Source organism: Podarcis liolepis (genome assembly GCF_965112155.1).
Source record: "Podarcis liolepis genome assembly, chromosome: 16".
In the NCBI taxonomy this organism is placed as follows: Eukaryota; Metazoa; Chordata; class Lepidosauria; order Squamata; family Lacertidae; genus Podarcis; species Podarcis liolepis.
The window spans coordinates 37,407,545-37,432,467 of NC_139567.1; the positions used below are offsets into that span (position 1 = coordinate 37,407,545).

A 24,923-nucleotide genomic window follows, 5' to 3' on the forward strand; every position below is an offset into this window, starting at 1 on the left:
GAGATTCTGAGAATTGAGGCCTGGAGCTTCTCCATGCAAAGGGAGAGACGCTTTATCAGTGAGCTATGGCCCTTCCCTTAGGAACATAGGTAGCTGCTGCCTTGTATCAAGTCAAGACCACTGGTGTATCTAGTTCTGTATTATTGACACTGGCTAGCAGAGGCTCTCCAACATTTCAGGTAAGCATCCTTCCCTCGTCCTACCTGAAGATTTTGGGAATTGACCCCAGGACCTTCTGCATGCAAAGGCAGGTGTTCTACCACTGAGCTCCCGCTCTCCCCAGCTGTGACTGTGCTACTGACATCCTTAAAGTACGCTGTGATTTCAGGCGAAAGACTGAAGTGACACCACTCAGCAGCTCCTGGAGCGCTGCAGGTTTAATAGCTCTGGGTACGGGAGAGTGGTGACGAGACCCGGCAGCGCGACAGCAATTGACTTTTAATCCACTCCTCCGTACCAGCTTTCCTTTCCGATTCCTCTCGGGTTCAGCAGGATGCCAGCACGTGTTAGATTAGACAGAGACATGGTGCAGAAGCCTCTTCTGTTGCCATGTGACTTGGAAGCTTTCGAATGCCGACTCGCGGCGGGCAGGTAAGCAGGCCCACAATCGTCTGAGAGGCTGCATTGCTGAGAAGGTCCACTTGGTATATATAGCCTTTGAATGGGGATAGAGTCTCTTTTTTTGCTATAAAGTGCAAGGCTGGGAAGATTACGCTGTTGTGGTGTAGTGGTTAAGAGTGCCGGCTCCACCATGAAGCTCAGTGAGTGTCCTTGGGCTCTTGGAGAAGAGCCACGTAGAAGAATATAGTTGTAGAGTTGGAAGGGACACCAATGGTCATCTAGTCCAACTCCCTGCAATGGGATGAGGGTGGCGCTGTGGTTTAAACCACTGAGCCTCTTGGGCTTGCCGATCAAAAGGTCGGCGGTTCGAGTCCGCATGACCGAGTGAGCTCCCGTTGCTCTGTCCCAGCTCCTGCCAACCTAGCAGTTTGAAAGCATACCAGTGCAAGTAGATAAATAGGTACAGCTGTGGCGGGAAGGTAAACGGTGTTTCCGTGCACTCTGGCTTCTGTCCCATTGCACCAGAAGTGGTTTAGTCATGCTGGCCTCATGCCCTGGAACGCTGTCTGTGGACAAACGCCGGCTCCCTCAGCCTGAAAGCGAGATCAGCGCCGCAACCCCATAGTCGCCTTTGACTGGACTTAACCATCCAGGACTCCTTTACCTTTTTACCTATTGAAATAATCTAAACTAAAGCATCCATGCTGCCTTGAACTTTTTGGTGGAAAGCTGGGCCTGAAATGTGATAGAACAGAAATCAATCAGTCAATCAATTTCAGTCCAAGGGCTTCGTTACCTCATGAGCCACCTTCCAGAGGCAGCAGGTCAGCAGTAAGGAGGGCCAGAAGTGAAAGTGAGCAGAGCAAGAAATGTACCCCTAACTTTGTACAACAGGCTACATTCCAAACATGGCCAGAGGTTTGGAAGCAAGGCAATGCTACAGTTCAAGGCCGCTGGAGTAGTTTGTTTATTAGATTTATATCCTGTTCTTCGTTCAATAGGGGCACATGGTGGCAAACACATCTGTAAAAATACAGTGGTACCTTGGGTTATATACGCTTCAGGTTACAGACTCTGCTAACCCAGAAATAGTGCTTCAGGTTAAGAACTTTGCTTCAGGATGAGAACAGAAATCGTGCTCCGGCGGCGCGGCAGCAGCAGGAGGCTCCATTAGCTAAAGTGGTGCTTCAGGTTAAGAACAGTTTCAGGTTAAGAACGGACCTCCGGAACGAATTAAGTACTTAACCGGAGGTTCCACTGTAAAACATATTTAGGACATATTTGGAAACTTAAAAAAACAACAACAAACTAAAACAAATTCAAAGCTAGATATCACCAAACCATACGTCTGAATGGGTCTGTTGAAACAGAAAACTTTTTCAGCCGGTAATGGTACCTAATGTTCCAGTGTTCCAAAGTGCAGGTGCTGCTACACTAAAGGAACAACCTGTACCGAATGGACATTGCATGGCACTTGTAGAAGGGCACAATCAGCAGACTGAAGCGACTAAATTGGCCTGTATGGGGTAAGGCGATCCCTCAAGTAAATTGGTTGATGCTGCCAAGGTGCTGGAGCCCCTGCAACAGATGAAGGATGTTGTTGTGTGCTGGCCTTTGGCCTATCAGGTGCTCGAGGAAAACCAAACCAACGTACCACGATTCCCCTGTAGTGGCCTTTCCTCTTCCCTATCAGCCACAGTGGGGGTGGTCAGTTCTGCTTCATCCCTGTGCCAGGTGTGATTGGGTTGTTCAGGCAGACCTGCATTGCCCACCTGCAGGGGAAGCTGCAATCTGTGTCTCTATGGGTGACTCACTGCTATGGACCTTACTTCTTCCAGGCAGGAATTATGCCCAGGGCAGTGATGATTCACACACAAATCCAGAAGGAGGAGGGGCTTGCCTGGGCAAATATTTCCCTTATACAACCTAATAATAAAACTTCTAAGGTGCAATGCTGTTGCAGGGTTCCAATTTTAATTTGGAATTACAGTGGTACCTCGGGTTACATACGCTTCAGGTTACATATGCTTCAGGTTACAGTCTCCACTAACCCAGAAATATTACCTCGGGTTAAGAACTTTGCTTCAGGATGAGAACAGAAATCGTGCTCCGGCGGCGTGGCAGCAGTAGCAGGCCCCATTAGCTAAAGTGGTGCTTCAGGTTAAGAACAGTTTCAGGTTAAGAACGTACCTCCGGAACAAATTAAGTACTTAACCTGAGGTGCCACTGTAGTGTGTATTTTTCACATGGGGAAAATCCAGACCCCAGTATGTGAAGCTTATTTAGAGCTTCATATCTGTCAGATGTTGCTAATTTTCTTTCATCCCCAAGATGGGGGTAAATTTTACATCCAAATAAATGAATCCAGGATCCTAACGACAAAGGGAGCCAGTGTGGTGCCCTCCAGGAGTTGTTGGGCTCCACTTCCCATGGCCAGTTGGTAGGGATGGTGGGAGCTGGAGTCCAGCAACATCTGGAGAGCACCACCTGGGCTTCCCTAACCTATGATAATAACTACGGGGGCGATTATTTTCACCAACCAGCTTCAAACTGCTTTATGATCTTTTGTGGCCAGTCCCCAGCATTTCAAGGCTAATGAGCTGGTTCAGAAGTAGATACAAATGTAGTTTAGCTAAACAAACCATAGCTTATTGTTATGCCAAAACTGTCCTGTTGTGCATTAGAACATCCATTCAGCGGTATTTTACTTAGCTGAAATCCAGCTTTTGCTGTGCAGAATATTAATGATGGAGTGTGAGATTTATTTTTTACGTTTTCAAATTTGACAAATATCATTCCAGTGCTGACATTTTTTAATGCCGCAACAATGAAACCGGATTCTACCAATGAGCTCAAAGAAATAATAAAGATTCCTTGGTTTGTGAGAGTCTCTTAAAACCTTAAAAAAGGGTGGAAGGAATCATCTAATACGAGCATATAAACAGAAGACTTGGACCTTTCGTTTTTTACTGTGTGCTGTTACCAAGTACTTCAGTTTACAATGCTAACAACTTTTAAAATCAATTCTTCCTGGAGATAACTGATTTATTAGATGACTACTCTTCTGCAGGCAAAGTAATCGCAATTAACAAACAAAGCGGTGTGCAGCAGCTATCGTACTGAGCAATAAATCTTCCAGCATTGGGAGACTCCTTTAATAGGCTTTGAAAGGAAAGCTGAGCGTGCAAGCTGATGTGTGCCTCAAAGAGAGAGCTGTTCAGATGTAATGGGGAAACTTGGTCTCGCATGCCCTCCCCTCTGTTCTTACTTTCTTTCGTTCCTGGGAAGAGGAGATCTGTTGCACACAGCGTTTCCACTGGTGTAACTGTTGTGCTGGATCACAGAGGCCTTTTGTGCAAGCAGACAAGAGAACATTGGATTCAGTCTTGTGGTTTGTTTAGGGGCAGCCAGTCTGGTGCCATAGCTCAGTGGTAGAGCATTTGCTTTGGGTGCAGAAGGTCCCAGGTTCAATCCCCAGCAGCTCCAGGTAGGACTGGGAGAGACCTTCGCCTGGAATTCCGGAGAGCCTCTGCCGGCCAGTGTAGGCAATACTGCACTAGATGGACCAGTGGTTTGATTCAGTACAAGGCAGGTTCTATGTTCCTTACTATTGGCCACTGTACGCTTTTGAATTTCATGTTTCTGCAGTCCGTCAGTAGGAGAACCCAAGCCATGCGCCCCTTGAGAAGTGGTGGTTTTTTAAATAAAAAGATGTGTCTGTTTACAAATTATTTTCTCAGTTTACTTGTCATTTAGTCTTTTGATGGTGCAGGACAGGTGTTGAATTTATTATCTCTGTGTTGGGTTAATTCATTTGTGGCAGGGGTGGTGGTGCATCATTCTTCACGCTGCTTTTTACCTCCAGTGTAGGCTGTTTTAAGTTGGAGGACGAGGTCTCTTGGTTCCCTTGTTGAACAACCCCATAGGTTTGGCTTCCAAGTTCCTTGCTTCCCCCTGGCTTTGTCTGTGCTTCAATAAACTCTTGCTCCAAAGGACCTGTAAGCATGGTTTTCAGCAGTGGGGGATTATTCCTTGCTGGGTTTTGAAAAAATGATCCGAATGGAACTGACGTTGGTATCTGTGCGCCATCTGTGACATTACACATTTACTTAGGTTTCTACAGGACTTGAGGACTGTTTTGATTGGTGGTGCTTTAACTGCCATCACCCCCCCCCCCACTTTCTTGCCACCCTCTTCTCTGGAAGCTGAACTTCCTTGCTGGGAGGATTTATAGGGATGTGTTTCTTAAGTGTGCAGGAAGAAAAATCTGCTACACGGAAACAGCAGTATATATTACTAATCTGATTCAAACGGTTCAAAACAGCATGTGGTACAGTCCTTTGGAGACTGTGCTGCATCGCAATGCAAGTGAGAAGTGGATCGAAAAATTGTAGAGTTGGGAAGGTACCCTGAGAATCATCTAGTCCAACCCCCTGCAGTGCAGGAACATGCTTAATAAAAGGTGAAAGATTTCTACGACCTGAAGAGAAACCAGAGTATGAGCTGTGCAGGAATATGCAGCTGTCCCATGTGGGGATTGAACATGTAACCTTGGAGTTATCATCACCATTCTCTAACCTACTGCGCCTTTCCCTAACACTCCCTGTATGTAGAAGATAAGCCTTAAATCCTTTTCTGTGTTGCACTTAATTTATACATTCCTCAAACTTTTTTCTTAAAAAACCAACCAATCTTGGAGAAGATGCACACATTCAGTCTTCTCTTGCCTAGAAACATGTTCTGAAGTGGTACTGTCTTGGGAGACTATATCACATTATTTTCCTGAAAGCTTGAATCAGCTCATGGATTCTGTGTTGAAAGGAATCAAAATTAACTGTCTGGTAGTCATTATCACACGGGATGCTCAAAGGCACAGGAGCACCTGCTTTGCTGCCAGACAGGGCTGTTGGCAGGGAGGCTACTCAGGAGGAAGGATCTACCCAGGAAAAGGGAGAAGACCCAGCTGCAAGCCATCATCCTGCTGCAGGCTATGACCAGGTTGAGGTCACTGTGATCTGCAAGGAAACCCTAATAACTGTATTGCAGCCTGCAGATGCCCACCTCTCTTTGGTGCTAAGAATGGCTTTCTTTGTGGTAGCCCCTAACTTGTGGACTAATCTTCCCTTGGTGATCAGGTGGGTGCCGATGGTTGGGCACTTTTGCTGGCAATGAAAAACAAAGTTATTCCCTCAATCTTTCCTAGACAGTTAATAGCTGCTCCTGACCCCTCTGGCTACTATCTTTGATGCTGATTACTTCCACTGTCACATTTTGTTCTGTGTTCTTGTTTTTGTTGCCATGTAAAGTGCTTTGGTATTTTATTTTTAAAAAACGAGTATTGGAATACAGGTAATATTAATAAATAAGTATGCAAGCCCCCTCAGTCTCCTCTAGACTTTTGCTAGGGTAATGGCTCCCTCCGGAGCTCATTAATTTACCTGCTTCAACTGCATTGGTTTCTTTGGCTCCAGCCTCCACGCTCAGGGCTATTGGTGGGCGTCAAGCTACTTGAAGGACCACCATCACCCAGGTGAACCTGCCCATTCTGGGTTCAGTGGTGATGCTATGCTGTACTTTATAAACCATAGTTTGCTTGTTTGGAGCACACACTTTGGTTTGGCGCCTGCACTACAGTTAGGACAGACCATGGCTTGGCAGTTGTGTCTAAACAAGCCTTTTTAGTAAGGTTGGGTTGCAGCGAACTAAGTTCTACTCTTGAGTAGACGCATTTAAATGAATGACCCTGTGCCAGTCATGCCCATTTATTTCTAGGTGTCTCTTCTGAGAATGACTGGTGTTAGATACAACCTGCATGTTCAGGTTATTGAGTATTTAAGCTATTACCTGTTCTGCTTTCCCTATTCAGATCCTGGATATTGCCCATTGCCTCTTGTTCAGGAGTCGAAATGAGCCTGGCTGCTGGCTGGACATGGATGGGAACTTGCAGCATGCCAGCTTGCCCAGCAGTGGTCTGGCTCACATAGAGAGCCTACACAGTAGTTGGAACCTCTGCTCCTTCCTGGCTGTCAACTGGACCCTGACAAAAGGAGGAATTTACACGGACTTTCTCCTCCTCTTGAGTAGTCTTATAAGATTAGTAGCCCAGTGCATCTAGCAAGTTACATTGCCAGCAGCGTCATAGTTCCTGTTTGGCTTTGCTGCAGTTCTGGGATCTGGCTGGGAGCCCAGGCAACCGTCATCAAATCCTCCAGAGTTGCAGCTTCTGAATGCTGGGGCCTGAAGGCTCTGCAGGAATGTTGGGTCCCTTGGGGTCATGGGCAGTGCTTGGGCTCAAGAGGAAGGGAAGTGTCCCTATGTCTCTCCCTTCAGGGTCAGTTTCAAGGTCTTCTGGGTATGGCCAGAGCCTGAGAGATCTTCCCAGGCAGTGAAGAAATGCTCTGGCCAAGCCTGTTTATAAGAAATAGTGATAATAACAAAAGTGTGGAGGGAGAAACCTTGCATCTCTGGGCCTTTTCTGAGTGCTTGTCGGGGTCTCTTCAGATGAAAAGCTCATCTTTGTGGAAAAAACCAATTGGAGTGTTGCGCAGACATTGGTTTCTCTCGGGCGATTAAGGGAAGACTTGCTCATCAGTGGCTGATTGCTGCAAGCATCTGTATTATGTAGATGAAATTAATCAAGGCTAAGGGTTAAAGTTTTTCCATTTGTTCAGGTTTTTTCTTCTTCTTTGAGAAATCATCTGGAGTAGTTTGGCAGGGAGGAAAATTGCTTTAAACGTTGTTATTTCTCTCTCCCCCCTCCCCCCTTCCTTCTGAAGTTTTCCAGTCTTAGTAGAACAAGGCCTAGATTCTTAGCAGCGGCGTTGATTGGACAAGGCCATTAGGAAGCTGGTCCTTGCCATTCTGATGATTAGAAGCAGCTGGGTGTTTTAACGTGTCCGGTTGCCACACTGCGCAGGTCGCCAGTGTTTCTGGTGGGGAGGGCTATGGATGTGGAAGAGAGGAATACATTAGGAGCAGGATGAACCTGGGAACTTATGCTGATCTTATACCACGTCACACTATATTTATCCATCAACTCAGCATTGTCTACTCTGACTGGCAGCTCTTCTTAAGCAGGGGTCTTTTGCATCTCTTAGTCCACTCGGCTGGGGAGAGGAACACAGGAAGGCAGACTATTGATCCATCTATCTCAGTACTGTCTACACTGACTAGCAGCAGCTCTCTAGGGCTGCAGAATCCTTGAATGCAGAATCTTTGCATTAATCCTTGAACCATAGCAGAATACAACAAAATACCTACATAAAAATTCACAAGTTGCAATTAAAATTCATCCATAAAATGTATGCATAACCCTAGAACAAACAGAACTTACAGAGCAGATAAGCATTACTGTTACAAAAAGGTGACGTCTAGAAATTGTGTCTGTGGTGCATTTTACACTCTCGTGTCTTCAAGGCTCCATGGCACTTTATAGCAATGGAATTCAGGGTTTCATGCAGGATCCTTTTCAACCCCGCCTGGAGCAACTGGGGGTCAAACTTGGGATTTTCTACATGCAAAGCATAAGCTCTGCCACTGAGCTATTGCCAGCACCCTTTTCCTCAAGGAGCTGTGATGATGAATGGTTGGCAGTGGCAAAGTGGGCAAGACAAACATGACTTAGGAAAGCGGGGCCAATTTGGAAGGAGCAGCTTGACAGATGGCAGGAGTCTTGCTCTAGGCAGAGAGAGTGACGTGGGCGAAGATGATGGAAATGGGAGTTTAGGAAAATAAACACACGGGGCCACCAGTAGAGAATCCCATCAGCTGCCTAGAGCAGAACATGGTACAAAGTAGGTACACAGGAGGGGATGCACTTGGGCACAAGGAGTTGAAGAGCTGGAACAGCAGGGGTGCGAGGCCTTTTCTGGCTGGTGGGCCAGATTCTTATATTCCTGTCCCCCCTCTGGTGGGTCAAATTTTACAGGTGGGTGGGGCCACACACTAGTCAGTCACATGCTGCCGTAGGGACATCGGATGCTGCTGTGCTTTGAAGTCCCAATTGTTGGGACTTCAAAGCATAGTGTGGGGCTGTTTGAAAGTCCCTTTGCAAGCAAACTCACACTGCTTCTTCCAGCTACAAGAAGCTGAAATATGGAGATGGAGAGACAGAATACATTTAAGGGGACTGTGACAATTGTTGGGGGGGGGGAATGCATGTTTACTAGAGGCCAAAAACATTTGTTGTCTTCTGAGACAGCAGTGTGTACATTTCAATACAATATTGATCACCAAGCTTTGACGTCTTGCCTTAGTGTGCAGGCTGAGAAGCTTTAAGAGCACCTTGCTTAGAGTTGGTTCCTAGCCTCTGTACATGTTTCGGCAGACTGACACTAAATAAAAATAAAATCGTTTTAAAGGTAGCAGTCATTGTTGCTTTCCACGGCACAGAGCATTTTATCTCATTGGGGTCTACTGAACATCTGGAGAACTGGACAGAAGAACGATCGGTTGCAAGCAAGCAGCAGCAGCAGCCAGTTCCCATTATTTTCAACTAGCACATTTAGATTTTTTTTAAAATGTTCTAAATGTTTTTAGATTTTTTTTTACTTTTAAATGTTTAAAACATGTTTTTAAATTTTTATTTCAAATAGTATTGTTTTAACATTGTGATGGTTGCCTGAATGGGGTCCTTTGGGAGGAAGGTATACAGATTTAACAAATGGGTACAAGTGGGTTTTATTTTTATTTTTTTAAAAATAATGGCTACTGTTAAGAAATGTTATGAATATTGCCAGCAAGTTGAAGAAATTCCAGACGTTGGAAATACTTGTTCATCACTGTCTTTTGTATTCTGATATGAGAGCAACGGTAATTCATTAACAAGTTCACTTTTCCCATTAGGGAAGTTGTGTTTTAATCAGATGTAACGTTGTATTCTGAATGCAGAGCACAGTGGAGTATGTAATGTAACTCTGCATATACAGATGGTGATTTCTGCTCCCTTCCTCTCTCATCACTTATAAATATATTTAGAAGACACAAGCACCCATGAAGGATGAAATGTCAAAAGTTGAGATTAAATGTATGAGGCAGAATACTTCTCACTAATATTTTTCTCTCTCTCAAATATATGATCTGCATGAAGGGAAGGCATGGGGGGTGCGCGAAATTAGCTTTAGGTCTAATTAGTTTCCTCTGAAGTTTAAATTAATTTTGGCAATTTGTGATGCAGATTAAAACACTTTACACCTTTTTAGTTCTCCAGACAAGCCCTGTCAAACTGAAGTGCTGGGGAAGTGAAAGCTCAGCAAATGTCATGGATAGTGGAATTGAGATACCAGAAGCTCCCCAACTATTTTCAGCCTTGAGTCCTTCAGTATCTGGAATGTCCTGAACTCCCCCTCCCCCTTTTTGGCAGGCAAAATCAGAGTCTAGTTTGAAACTAAGTCTAAGCCAGAATCAAGGTAAGGATGGTTCAGTTTTGCGAAGTGTAGTGAATGAGAGAAACTTCTTTTTCCAGTCTCCTCCCCTGGCTGCTAAAATTAAAGATGGATTATTTGTTTTGGCCAGCTCAAAGAAAGGCAGCAAAATTTTCTTGCTCATATTTGGCTAAATAGAAATTTCAAAGAATTTTTGAGGTAGCAATACTCATCATCTTCAACCAGCACATGACGTTTTTACTTCAGTGGTTCTGAATAAACCGTGTAAACCTCTTTGTCTTTTGCGACAGGAAGGCAGTATCAATATGATATTATTTCACAGGATTATTTAAAGATCTTTTTAACCTAGTATTTCAAACTTGTCAGTGGTCACCAGTGCCTTTTTTGTCTCTTTGAAGCCCAAGTCATGATTCTCACTTTGAAGTGACTATAGCTGATGAACATCGCAGTGACTGAGGCACTGAGGTCAGAGAACAGCAGAGAAGAGATCTCAATGCCGCTGAATGGGGGCACTGAACTATTCTGACCCTGCACACAGAAAGCTAGCTTTCCCCCCCTCATATGCTTGTTTTCTACATGTGTGTGGGGGGGAATGGGTTATTGATTGTTTGAGAGTTCCCCCTTCAGTCTGAAGGGCTTCAGGCCTGGAACCAGATTGTTTGTCTTCTGTCAATGGGACTGCCGCTCTGGGCTCGGCCTCACTTCTCACTCTCGAGGAGGTTGTAATGTATATGGTGTGATTGATTTGTGCTGCGACTGCGATGTTAACATGAGCAGGATCCTGTCCTCAGATGAGGGGCTTGGACTCCGGGCCTATTCCAGCTGTCTGATCCCATTGTTCTCTGCGTAGCGGGTTGCTAGGGGCAACCTGGAACACTGACTCCGAAATTCTGTCAGTAAGTTCCCAACCGCCAGGCGAGATGAGAGAGTTGAGCTCGGAAGCTGGCGGCTGGGAGGAGTAATGTGAGTTAGCAGTGGAGATCAGGCCGTAGTTCAATGGTAGAGCGTGTGCTCTGCATGCAGAAGGTCTCAGGTTCACCCTCTGGTATTTCCAGGTAGGGTTGGGAAAGACATGTGCCAGAAGCTTGGGATACCAGCTGCCAGTTGGTACACCCCCCCCCAAGGGATGGGGGGAACTTGCAGCTCTCCATGCGATCTTCAGACTCCCATCTCCCAGCGTGGCCAGGGAATGATGGGAGTTGTAGTCCAGGGCCACAGGTTCACCACCTCTGGGGTTAGATCATTGCCAACAGCCAATGATTTGCCTCTTGTGGCCAGAGTTGGGCCTTCCGTGCAGCAGGGCAATGCCAGCTGCTTCACGTGATGTTAATGGTGCATGCACATTCACCCGAGAGATCGCAGCCACAGAGATAAGAAGAGTTGTTCCGTTGCCTGGAGAGTTCACTTCCTGGTTCGCATGGAGAAGCCGTTTTCAATGGAGCCCAGTGATGGAAGTGCACAGCTGTATTGTGCCCCAAAGCCTCTCCTCCTTCCGGAGGGGAGGGGTTGTGAGCGGGAGACGATTCCTGCTCATAGAATCATAGAATCATAGAGTTGGAAGAGACCACAAGGGCCATCGAGTCCAACCCCCTGCCAGGCAGGAAACACCATCAGAGCACTCCTGACATATGGTTGTCAAGCCTCTGCTTAAAGACCTCCAAAGAAGGAGACTCCACCACACTCCTTGGCAGCAAATTCCACTGTCGAACAGCTCTTACTGTCAGGAAGTTCTTCCTAATGTTTAGGTGGAATCTTCTTTCTTGTAGTTTGGATCCATTGCTCCGTGTCCGCTTCTCTGGAGCAGCAGAAAACAACCTTTCTCCCTCCTCTGTTGCTTGCGCGCCATGCCTCCATCAGGGGAGAGCCTATAGTTGTATTTGCATCAACAGGCTCCCCCTACTGGTGGTTAACCCCTCATCAGACTCACCCCTCTCCGAGTGGGTGGAGTCAAATTGTCTGTGGTCCAATGCCTAAGCCAATACCTTCTCACATGCTGTAATCAATAAAGTTGTGGCCTTTTCTTGCCCATTAACCTACTATACTGTGTCCACGTGTCTTCATTCCCCAAGCGGGGATCGGGTCCTCGAAACATAAACCATTTTTTCACCTGGGGAAACCGCCCCTGTGGCCACCCCACCCCCATGCTATGTCACTGGCACAGACTCCCTGTTTTTAGAGGACTTCCAGGGTGTGTGGGTATCCCCTTTTACAGGTGACTCTCTTTGATTTGGAGGTGTCTCCTCTTTGAAGGGCTGGCCAGTCCGAGTCCGGTTTAAATACAAGGAACCGTGATAAGGGAGCAGTGGCCTTGGAGTTACCTGTCAACAGTTAGCCCCTCATTACATGATTATTTCCTGCTATGATGAAAATGTGTTGTTTAAATTACAGTGATTAATTCTAAACGTGCATCTATACTTCTAAGCATATGCAAATTTTGTGCAAAATCTGACTCTCTTATTTTTATTTTTATTTTGCATAAGCAGCCACCCGAATAAGTATGTATCAGAATGATTAAGGCTGGAATGCAAGGAAGCTGTTTCATGTGTTGACTTTATTTATAAATTAAAAAATCACCACACTCTAGCTTGCCTTCCTCCCACCCTCCCCTCAGTTGGTCACCTCCTTATCTCCGATTCAGAACAAAGTCAAAAGGTTGAAATGTTCAGGGAGGGCTTGGGTTTGTGGCATCACTGGGTGGCATGGTGTTGCGTGGTGGCCGTGGTTTGCACTCGGGGAAGAGGAGGAGGGCGCTGACATCTGCTTAAGCCTGTCATGGTGGAAAGAATTGCTAAGGCAACAAATGACTTTTATTCCCTCATGGAGGGGAACATGTATAACGAAGCAATTGAACTGTCTTTTCAGGAAAACATAGATTGCCACAGTGAGACTTAATTTTGTGCTTTCCGTTTTTTTGCGCCAAAGAGCTGCTTTCTGAAACAATTTCCTGCCTCGCAATGCATCTCCAAGCATTAAAATGTTGTTGCTGTGCGTTTCCTTGTCATTACCAATATTTCTTTGACCAAAGTCACTGAGGCAAAGTGATGTCCCCCCAGCTTCCCCCCTTCCTTCTCAGTTTCCGAAAGGAAGTCACTTTCCTTCCTCCCCTTCTTTCATTTTTTGAGATGTTGCATATCAAATTGATAATTGCATATGTGTACACACACACACACACACCCCCCCTCAGAATAATTGCCTCTCCCCCTCCTTTCCCCTGTTCTCCCCCCCTCCTCTGTGACACAATGCTTGGCCCCATATTAAATCAAACACTGGCGTGCAAAAGGCCCCCTGACAGGCCTGCAAATGCTTTAGTTACAAGGCTGCTTCAGCCAGTTCTTATTTGTAAATGACAATTTTCTACAGCAAAATATATGCTTGGACTTCAATTGTAGAGCCGTGGATTGCAGCCAGGAGAGGAATAATTGAATTTTAATGCTGCTCGGTTTTAGGGTGATTTTATTTAAAATAGAGTGAATTAAGTCACTGAAAGATAGTTAGGCTTGCAGTTTAGGGAAAAGGGGTGAACATTTGAAATTGGACTGGTGTTTAATTTGTTCCATGCTCTGCCTGGGGTTCTTTGGGGAGGCATGGGTTGTGTATGGCAATACTGAAAATCTAAGAAGGCTTTTGATCATGGCTACATCCCAACATTTCTCTCTCTCGTTCTGTCCCTCGTTGATCATGGCTACATCCCAGCAATTCTGTCCCTCGTTGTCCAGTGGCGCCTCTTAGCATTCCCAATTCAGTATTATTATTTTTCAGATATTAGGGGTAGATGCAGTGTTAGGACTGTGAGAATGTTCTGGGGCTTAGATGCTTGCTGGAAGTCTTTCCCATCAATCTCAGGTGCACAGAGGCTGGCTCCGGCACTGGTTTTTGAAAGGTTCTCTGCACATGCACAGAGGCACCAACTATGTTCACACATAGTACTAGAGCAAGCTTTGGTGCTCCATGGAACTGCTGCATTGGGCTCACATGCTCCACCTTCCCCTCTCTTCCATGCAGCTCAGAGGAAAACTTCAGGTGGGGTGTGGGGAATGAATCCTTGCTTCCAATAAGCTCTGATCATAGTATCAATGCACATCCCTTCTCTCCAGCCAGGGATCTTTGGTCCCATGGCTGCTGATGCACTTGTACAGCTGGTGGATTTTCTGCTTCCTGTCCCCCACCAAGTCCCTCCCTCCAACCTCTGGTGTCCTTCAAGCTCTGTGGATGGAGGAGGGCACTTAGTCATTAAAGGGAAAGTGGTCTCTTGCATCTCCCCCTGTGCTTTGGTGGGGGGAAATCAGCCTCCTGTTCTCTCCTCTTATGCCACAGCCTCCAGCTCCTCCTTCCACCACCAGGTCAGGATAGTATATTGTGGTACTGACTGCTGCAACTTTTGTTCTTTGTGAAATGTTTGCATCCTGGCTTCTTGTCTTTACTTGTAAGTGCCTAGAGCTTACAACTTCCTTTTTAATAAGCCATTGTCTTCCAGGCCAACTTGGTATGTCAGCAGCTTTTTGATAAATACATGCTCTTTCCTTTCCCTAGCTCTGTCTGGGATTTTCTTTCTCTCTTTTTGGCTGCTGCACTGGAGGGGAATGTGATTATGGGGACTCCCAAGAATATATAGAGGGGCCATATGGAGTTTCACTGAAGCTGTTAGCTCAGTAACTAGGGCTGTCATCTGATTTTAAAAAATCGTCATTTAATCAAATTATTTTAATCAATTTAAATCTGCATAAATTTGCATTAAGCTGTCTCAGGTAGGAAGGAAATAATGTTTTTAGATTGTGCATATATATTCCATAGTTCATGCCATCCTAAGAGAGGCATTCCCTCCTCGGTGAGATGGAAGGAGGAATGCCTCTTCTAAGATGGTGCCTGCCTGCCATTCACAGCTTTAATTAGTATTAGTTAAATTAATAAACTTTTTTTAAAGTTGTTACCCAGTTTTATTAGGGATGCCTTTTTAGTCTGTTTTGTTTGATTAATTAATTCTAACCAATTAATCAGTTAAAGGTTGCAACCCTGTTCTTTCTTCCTCTCATTGAATACTATCAGTTTGCTCTGCAAGGTCAGAATTTGCCTGGAATCTTAACTTTCTGCCATTTTTGGTGTACTCGGGTGTGTGTCCATCATTGGAAAGTTGCCAAGTATGACAGGTACATTTTCAGCACTTTTCACTTTACAGTATGTATAAGAAGGGCCCAATTTGTAGCAAAATCAAGCTAATAAATATCCCCATGCATGGTTGCTTGTGGAAAGTAAAGGTTGGCTCCAGACAGGCAGGAAAAAACCTGTAAAAAGTCTTATGCCCCCGCCATTGAGACCATTGAAATGCTCCTAGTGGGAACTATATAATACATGTTTCCTTCCTTCTTATTTTCCTGGACTGGTAAACTTTGTAGACTTAATTGCAAGTTTGGTTTAATTGGAATTTGTTGAAAACTGCATGCATGTCTTCTCTATATAATGTTATGTGCATTTTGAACGGGAGTATCAGAGTTGTGATAGGCCAGGCCAAGTCACCCAGGAAAGGCTTTTATTACCCAGACAAGTTCTAGCCTAAACAGGAAGTCTTTAGAATCCTTGCTGTTGAGGAGAGCCAATGGACACTTGGAGTGTTAGGAGTCAAACCCATTCTTGGGGATTTGTCAGTGCCCAGTGTCCATATTAGAGCCTTGGAGGCTCATCACACCACAGAGCCATGGATTCTAGGCCTTGCCGTTGCTGAGATTGGGCATGCCTGCCAATTGGACATAGAGAGTGGGTCTTCAGATCTTTGCGTACCCAGATCACAGCTGCCCTCTTGGTTTTCTTGCAGTCTGTTTCCTGTGCTGACAGGAGAACCAATCTACAAATTGCCATTCTTTTTAGATCTAAATCAGATTACATTTCTAATATTATGATAAAAGCAAAATGCATGGGTAGGTTCAAGAAAAACAGAAGAAATCTTTGGACCTGTTGATGCAGGCAATAATCCTGGGACAGCAACCTTTTGGCCCATCACTGGGTTTTTGGAGCCAAGGACAAAGGGTAGTGTGGTTTCCTCCCAGAAAGTTGAAGGTGATGAATCAGAACCAGCGTTGCTTGTGTATGCACCTCACCCAGCTATTGCAAATAAGCTTACAAAAGTTTAGGAACAACAAGAACAACAACAACAACGTTTGCTGTCTGTGGTTCCCTGCTGGTAGGCCAGGCTAAGAAAAACGTTGCCTTCTAGCGTGCAGATTAGCATTGGAGAGTTGAAGTGATCCCTCCTTCCCCCATGATCCAGCTTTGTATTCCTTCCTCTGTGGCTAGTAGTATGGACAACCAAGTAGGCTGGTGGAGGAGGAATGGAGACATCTGTCCCTCCTCCACCATCACATGCAGTGTCTTACATTCATAGGTGATGGAAGCACGTTGAACCTTTTTTTTTTTTTGGAGGTGGGTCAGAGCTCACCCAGACCTCCATGCTCTGGTTCCTTGCAAATTTGTCAGGGTGTGACTGTGGTATGACTTGTTGTCCCTCACCTGAAAGCTCTTGCGTTCAGGACCGAGGTGCTGGGGTTACCGCGTGTGTGTATTCTCCTTGTCCTGTAAACCCTTTTCTGACTCCTGAAGTGAAGAGCATCCTCAGCTCAGCTAGGGAAAGTTTGTGAGCTTCTGTCGCAGCTAATGTCTTCTAGCAGCACTGTTTGCAGCCAAGGCGTAATTTTCCCCTTGTTGCTTCTCTTGAATGCCTCCCACTCTGAGCTGCCTAAGCCACACACAACACGATCTCACTAAAATTAGTTTTTAATTGATCCTCAGAGTAACAGAATGCTCCCGCGTGCAGCGCAAGTCACAACACATTTGCTGCTGTGGCCAAAAGGCACTCCAAGTTGTTTTGGACACCTGTTAAGATTTTTTTAATGCAAATCTTTTGTGATCTCGGGTGAAGTCTTTATTGTTCTTTCCAACCTGCTCTATTCTTTCCCTCCTGCCTCGCCAAGCTTGGAAGCTCTTTGTGGTCTGTGCACAGTCATGCGTGTGGCTTCTGCAGAGCGGCATGCGGGGGCTTCAAAGAGCCATTCAGCAGCCCCTGTCCTCAGCCTGTGTGCCTTGAGGGCCCTCCCCTTGCTTCTCTTTTCACCACTGTCTGAACAACATGATGAGGAACTGTCTTTAGAAGTTTTTCCTCTCCTCACAAATATTCTTCGGAAAATAATTTACCTCAGTTTTAATCCATTTTCATCCCCTGTATGTAGACCCTTCAGCATTCAAAAGGGTGAGAGAGTGTTGGGATTAGAGAGTTGTATCCAACTATATTCTACTTTGAATAGGCCCAAGTTAGTCATGTCCATTAATTTCAGTGGTTTTAAGCTGAGTAGGACCAACACTGGAGACAACTTGGAGAGTTTCCCCTCAAAATTTATGTTTTACCTTAGCTTTATGGACCTTATCCATTGTGTCAGTAGCTATACAGGCTCCCCACCCCAGTGTTAGAAACCGAGATATGAAAGCTAGGAGCTAAATGGCACCTTAAACCTAGGTTATGGACGCAACAACGGAATGCCTAGGTGCACTTTTTATAGCAATAATACAAAGCTGAAAATGAATGAACTGGAGCTAAAATATTACGTTCATTTTTCACATGCTCTAGTCCTTCCCCTTCTCAACTCCCTAGTATTCTTAAGAGGGTCTCTTCTCCAGTCTACAGAGAGTAGCTGGAAGTGGGGAGGCCAAAAAAAGTCCTCCTTTCCTTCCACTCTGCAGTTTTAATCTGAAATCTTAGGCGCAGTACTGCGCCCAGAGCTCGGAAACTGCTTGCACTGATGAAATTCCCTGTCGCAAAATGTGCCTAGAACAATGCGAGTTTCGAACACTGTATATCCCTCTTGTGGTTTTCAAGAGCTACTAAAAGTATGTCTGCCCACCCATGTTCCTCTTACAGGCAGTGCTCTGGGTCCCTTCTGTTGGTTAGCATTTGTGCAGCACTTTGAATATACTGACTACTTTTGACAAGGCTTTCTTCTATTTTTGGATGTCCGAGTATAAAACATGTGCAACAGGGAGAACTATCCTAATTGCTAGGGTCTCTCTCTGCCCCGGGGCAATGTGGAATATTCATTATTGTACCTGTCTGTGCATTTTACGACCTCGTTCGCACTTCATTCTACTGCATGTACAATAGACCAGCCCATTGTCAGAACTAGTAAGGTGTAGCAGTCAAGAGTACTGATACGGACTGAGTTCAAATTCTTGCTCAGCCAAGAAGCTCACTGGCCATCTGCTAATGTGCTTCATAGTTGTTGTAGTAATAAAAAAAAGTGGGCACTCATGCTGATAATTCCCAGGCTGTGCGCTGGAGCACACCAATGTGACATGAGAGGGTTTGAAGTGCATGTTGAAAAATTAAACCCTTGTTCCTGTATGGGGCAAACTGTAGTCAAGTCCAGATGTGTTGGGACTGCAGCTCCCATCACTCCTGACTATTGACAATCCTGTCCCAGCAACATCTGAAGGGCCACAGGCCCCATCCCTACCATATCAGATGCACCTTTTTTGAGCAGGGAAGCCTGTGTAGCACTGCTCTTTTCATTCCTTCAGAGTCATACCTGTACTACAGCTGACATTTCTAAGAGATTCCTAGAAGGAGATGCTGGGAGACAGAGTGAATGGTTATATCCAGCATTCTTTTCTTTTTCTTTTTCTAAAAAAGTAGGCCTGGCCGTTATTACTCTGGGAGTAGATTTGAGAAATTGTGAATCTGTAGTTTAATAATTGTCATGGGCTGCCGCTGGGACCTTTTAGGCCAAAAGATGGGATTTAAATGTTTTAAATTCAAAAATATATTTTTCAAGAGAGGTGTTCCTTCAGGTTTTAATCCGGGGGGGGGGGAGACCTGCTGATGAGGCACCCATCCTGAGCAACTTGGGGAGCAGTTGGTACACAAGTGTTGATTTGTTTTTAAATTATGAAAATTGTTGGAGGAGGCCAGTGTGTTTGTGTGGTGGGGAGGGGGACTTCTTTTGAGGCAGCAGCCAGGCTACAGAAACTGTTTGAAACTTGGCTGCAACTTATTTTGGGTTTTGGTTTTTATATGGAGGTGAGGTAGTGGGGGTGAGGGAGCTTTCGCAAAATGAAAATGCTTATTAAAAGAAAATACCCAGTGGGCACTGGGGTTGGTGGCTGCCTAAACCCAGCCATCAAAGCAGTCTTAACCAAACAGCAGTACTTCATATAATTGAATTGAACGTACATTCCTTTTCATGGGGAAAGAGATTTGCCCTTAACTGGATTAAAGGGATAGCATCTGAAAGCTATGTCTGTGACATGCATTGTATTTTTGTTTTTCTTTAATAATCTGGGGTAATGCTGTTTTTTTCTTTTTCTTTTCTAATTTCTTACAGATGGTCACGAGAACAAAGAAAATATTTGTAGGTGGATTATCAGCTAATACAGTAGTGGAAGATGTAAAGCAATACTTCGAACAGTTTGGCAAGGTAAGTTCCAGCATGAGTCAACATAATTTACAATCTGAATTTATCTGTGAGAAACATGAAGGTTTTCTCTAATGATGGTCAGTTTTGTGTTAGCAGTGACGCAAGTCAACAAGTGCTGCTTTCAGTATGTTGCCAAAGAGCCTCATGCTGTTGGAGAAGTGGTGATCTTTGCGTATTTCTGCAAGCCATCAAACTAGCATGCTGTTCAGCACTACAGTGATTCCACATCAGGCACGATGATGTACTCTTTTATCTTGCTTATTGTAAGATGTGGAGGATAGGTTTTTGGTTTTTTTCACAGTAAAGTGTGTGCGTGTAAAACAGTGAGTGAATGAATGAATTTGTTTTAAACTGTTCAGTTTAAAATGAATTCATTTTAATCTGCTTTCATTTTGAACTGTTCGGAGAAGGGCTGTGGCGTGTCACTGCCATAGCACACATGTTGGAGAAGCTTTTGTGAGATGACTGCAGATCTGCAGAGTTTGTTTCCTTTTTCCGTAGGGGTGTGTGTCATGGGAGGAGCAGTAGACATCTAGTCTAATATATGGTCCCATGACAGTCAGTAGAGCTCTTTTTGTGAAAAGGCTATATCCCACCCCTCCAAAATATGGCTAGTCTGGTTTCTTCTGCAGGCTTTAAACGAGTGGACCATATGAGTTGACTGGGTAGCAGGTCACATCTGTGGGCAGGACGGCATGTGTACGATGCGCTGCCAAAGAAAAACTCTCACTCCTCTCTGCTCTCCTTTCCCATAACTTGTATTCCATATATTGATGTCACTATGGCATGCTTTTCTTTGTTCTTAAAAGTGGGGGCAATGATGTGGATTGGAGGCAGAGAAGTGGATAGCATGATGGCACTTGCATATGGGGAAGTTCTGAACTAAGTAATAGAGTGGAGAACTTGACACGGGGAGGCTAGATTTGGTGCCAGGCTTGTGAACCGGATAATTTATAGCTGTTCCCTGTGTGGGACCAGTCCAGTGGTAGTCTATTCCTCAGACCTTCAAACTGGTACACAACCAGGAGGATTCATGTGATGCAGTGCAGTCTTGTGGCCCTCTGAGCCTGTCCAACTTGGATAAATGTTGAGGGCATGGCCATGCCCATAACTTACAGTTGCTTGTAATTGCAAATTATATTTGTGGTATACTTGCCTTTATATTTAGACATACACACATACATCTTAGCTACCTGGTGTTGGATAAGCTGATCCTCAGAGAAATCAAACATTTCTTACATTCTATTGATGTTATCCAACAGACCTCAGTACAACCAATAGGTCCATGTAGGTTATGCTGTGATTCTTTATTTTCAGTCCTGCAACAGCAGCTGTTGATAGAAGGATATGGAAGTATCTGGAAGCCAGATCAATTTCAACATCTTTGATTAAACGAAAGGTCTGAGGGTGGAGATGGGGTCAATTCTTTTGCATGCCTGCAGCTCTCATTCATTTTAATCATAAGTGGCCTTGCCACATTTGCTGGAGATGGTGTATTTTGGGTGCTGACAGATCTGAGCCATGGGATGAAGTTCTCTTGTGCAAGCCTTGTGAAGTATCAACTAGCATTCTTTTCCACAGCTTCTTTGGAGAACTAGTGATAGAATGTGCTCCAACTTAATGAGTGGTAAGGGGGTGCTATTATATTTTGCAGGCCAGCTCTTGATTCCCGTGGGGTCTGTTAAAGAGAAGGAAAGATTCACCACTATTTTTAATATCTATTTTGGGTGTGAGTATGTGAGCTTGGTGCTGCACAAATTACACCAAAGATGTCCCTGCCCCCAGAGGGCTTTTAGGCTGCACTTGTGCAGCTGCCATCCATCTCGGTGAAGTTTTACACAGGCAAGTTCCAGAAATTGTATCCTGTATTTTTAGGGTAGCCTTTGAATGCCTTGTTTTGTGTACACCTTCCTTTCATGGTGAGGGAACTTCTAAATAGTTATTTTGCCGGATTGATAGTTGTTTTGCAAAACCATTCATTTTATTTTTCAATGATAATCTTCGATTCCGGCAGGATGATGTTTACAGCCCGCTGAGCCCTTTATTAAAGGATTATGGCAGCGTTTGAATGTTTCTTCCCTAGTTATTGTCAAATCTGCCAAACTCCTCCATCTAGTTCTGAAGTTAATAACAGTTTTGCCGCATGCATGTTTCCCTGTTTCTCGCATGCACCCTTGAGGAATCATTTTTGTTTTGCCATCTGGTGGCTTCATGCTGAGTCTGAAAAATAGACAACCAGGCTGAGATCATCCAAGCGTTTTAGTGGGTTTTGGTGCCTCTTTGAGATTTCTCTCTGTTAGTCTCTTATAAGGCCCTTTTTCTTTTAAACCATGCCCCCCTTAAAACAACAACAAACAACACTTGTTTTGTATTGCTATCCTAATAGCTGAATACATCCCATATCAGCAGACCTTTTTGAAAATACCAGTTTTCAATGCTTTGTTTATAATAAGAAATAAGGCTGTCGCCTGATTACTAATATCTCAGTCTATATATCTTAATGAGTTTTTAATTTATCTGGGTTGATTTATTGTGGATCTTCTTTGCCTTTCATAGATGAACACATGTGTTGTAGCAGGCATCCTGTTAGAAGAGACATCCCTCCCATGAGAGAGAAAGGAGAATATATCTTTTTCAGATGTGTTTGCCACCTGCCATTTTTAGAAGTAGTTTTGTAAAATGTTTTAAAATGGGGAGCAGCTTTCCAATTGATAAAAATTGCTTTACACTGATTAGCCATACTGATTGGTCAGTTTCATGTAGCTGCCCTAATAAATCCCGAACACTGCTGTGTATGAAATTCTCCATCCCTGTGGAGCATCCAGAAGTTCGCCATTTCACCTTTATTTTAGAACTTTCCCTTTATTATATACAAAGATTGTCAATCACAGTATGTTTAGAGAAAGGGCTACTCGGCTATTATCATCATCCCCTAAAGGATTCCCCACCACCACCAAAAAAAAAAGCAGCCAAATGAAGGGGAATGGAATATGAATACAAATGATATTTGAATATAAGCAGGGTACACCTGCTGATTTACTGAAACCCTGTCAGGAGTTGAGGGTTGTTTAAATGCTAGCCCTACTCAGACGATATTGGACTTGACTAACAGGTCCATTAATTTCATTCAGTGTAGTGTGAGTAAAACTTAATTGGGTACAACCCTCAGTCCACAGCTCCATTAAGTATATGTAAGTCTTGCTGAAATGAGCTGGATTGTGACCTTCGAGTTGGGGCCTCTTTAGACATTCTCTTTTTATTGACTTGGAATGTCATATCTCTGGCCTAAGATCTTCGTCAGTATTATTATTATTATTATTAGCTTTTGCCAATTTGGGAGAGAAATTAACATGAAACTGAAATGCAGCTCACCTTCGATGTTGATAAAGTTACTGGAGTAATTCTATGAACTTCAATAGGGTTGCACATTTTATTTGAGAGCTGCGGTTTCAGATACAGTTTAGCCACAGTTGTGCAAGGAATCTATGGGAAGACCAGGGATAAAACTGAGAATCCCAGATTTTACTCTGACTTCCTCACTTTTACCTCTATACTTCAACTAGAATACACAGAAGCACTTAAAATTTGCATATATCCATATGTGTGTGTGTGTAAGTAATATACTGCAATAAAAAAGTCGCCAGCCTCTCCAAACTTGATTAAAGCTTACACTTAAAACATCCTAAGACCTGAATGTTCTGCTTCTTTTAAAGCTGTAAGCTGCTGCTAATAAAAGGGATTGTTACTATTCCTCACCCCACCCCTTTGTAGGTACCACTTGCTTTCCAGAAGTCCTGTGAAAGTAACCCAGTCCTTATTTTTGGAGACTTGCAATTTATACTTTATATGGTGAGCTGTGTAATTAGTTGGGAAGACTTCTGCTTAGTCACTGGTTTATCCTAATCGGCTTTGGCTTTTCCCAACAACAAAGTGAGCTTATTTTGCTAAGCTGAAACAACTCTGCTCCCTTTGTTCCTGTCTTTTTATTGTCTCATTCCTTTCATTCTGTTTTACTGCCAAAAGTTTTGTTTCATTAGGCTTACGAGTCATTTCCAATCCAGTGGGCTGCTACAATCAGGCCTTTATATACCTCAGCTGCCCTGTTTCCCATGTCCTCCTGGGTTTGTGTCAAGATGCAGCCCTTCTTTGTGAAATGTTAACTATTTTTTAAAAAAATATTTTGCTGCTAAGCTACTTTTTCACCTTACAAGTACTTGGAAGTTGCTGATCTCAAGCATTGGGATGCTATACCAGAATATTTAGGTCATACGTGCCATTTTGGGCAGAGAAAGGTTAAGCCACTGCACACTAGGAATGCTAAAAGTAGCTGGAGTTTCAGGAGAAGGGCTGTGTTCAGCTTTTGCAGCTGCAGTCTTCTGAATTGCAAGGTGTACGATACTATTTTTCACCATGTGTAAGCAAGATGGTGGGAATGTAAAAAGTGTGCTGTAGCTGCCTGAACATTTCAGATCTGAGTGCCTTAGAAGTAGTGATGCATGTGTCAAGCCAACTTAGTACATCAATGCACTTTTCTGTTCTCTGTGTGTAATGGTAAAAGTAGTAATAAAATAAAATATAATAAAATACCTGTGCTACATTATCTCTCTTAAAAGATTGAGGATGTTTTAAGACTCAATAAAAGACTCCTTAAGCATTTGTTCTTATTCTTGGACTTCAGGCATTTCTCTTGAAAAGTAGCCAGGCGAGGCATGTTAAGTTTGCTATGTGCCTGCCTTAAAAGAGAGGGGGGGGGGACCCCTCAAGTGGACAAGGCTTTCAGTGTCTCCCCCCCCCCTTCCTATCCCAAAGTGAGAGATTGAAGGTGGGATGAAATTTAGCACCCAGTTAAATTGTTAAAGTCTTGAGCAAAGGGTGCTTGGCCAGCAGTGCCTCAGTGTTAATTCATTATGACTACATTCCTTCAACTGCATTTTGGTGATATACCCCCGTTTTGTCATCACAGCACTATTGGGCTGGGTGATTTGCCCAAAATGAGCTTCGTGATCAAGGAGTAGGGAATTTGAACAGAAGCCTCTTCAGTCATTTTGATACACTCTCTGCCACATAGGCTCCGTTTTTCTGTGCCCCTGGGCTGCTTGAAAAACTATTGCTTGTTTGCTAGTGTAGAGCAGATCTAGCTCAGTCCTCCTGGCCATAAATAGTTGAGTAGAATGTCCCTTTCAGAGGCAGATTTTTTTTCTTACTGGGTGCAAAGAAGCATGGGATAGCCTGTTCTTTTCAGCTGAGAGGAATGGCAGTGGTTTGCTTCCTACTGAAGTCTCTACTGAAGTGAGGCGAATGCAGGAAGAGACTGTTAGGAGAAGTAGGTGTCTGATCACTTCCGCAGATAAGACAGGAAAGGATTGATTGATTGATTGATTGATTGATTGCACTTATATCTCACCTTTCCTCTAAGGAGCTCTCACTGTTGTGTATAGTTTTCCTCTTCCCCATTTTTATCTTCACAACAGCCAGGTGAGATAAGTTAGGCTGAGAATGAGACACTGGCCCACATGGCTGAGTGGGG

At 44.2% G+C, this 24,923-nt stretch overlaps 1 protein-coding gene and 1 long non-coding RNA gene across 49 annotated transcripts in view; one reads left to right on the plus strand and one right to left on the minus strand.

Moving 5' to 3' along the window:
• The window catches only part of MSI2 (musashi RNA binding protein 2), a 451,660-nt gene that overhangs the window by 156,123 nt on the left and 270,614 nt on the right, over positions 1-24,923 (plus strand). For 44 of the 48 annotated variants that reach the window (XM_083479991.1, XM_083480015.1, XM_083479977.1 and 41 more), the window contains one exon: positions 19,304-19,396. In XM_083479991.1, coding sequence (XP_083336117.1) covers positions 19,304-19,396 — 93 coding nt within the window. Of the gene's footprint in view, positions 1-10,829; positions 11,000-19,303; positions 19,397-24,923 lie in introns of those variants that run through there. The other 4 variants (XM_083480005.1, XM_083480011.1, XM_083480004.1 and 1 more) reach the window with 2 other exon arrangements.
• Positions 6,308-10,707, minus strand: LOC310695545. The gene is made up of 2 exons (XR_014520147.1): positions 8,812-10,707; positions 6,308-7,667 (listed from the first exon to the last, which is right to left on the minus strand). It is a non-coding gene; the product is annotated as an uncharacterized lncRNA (long non-coding RNA).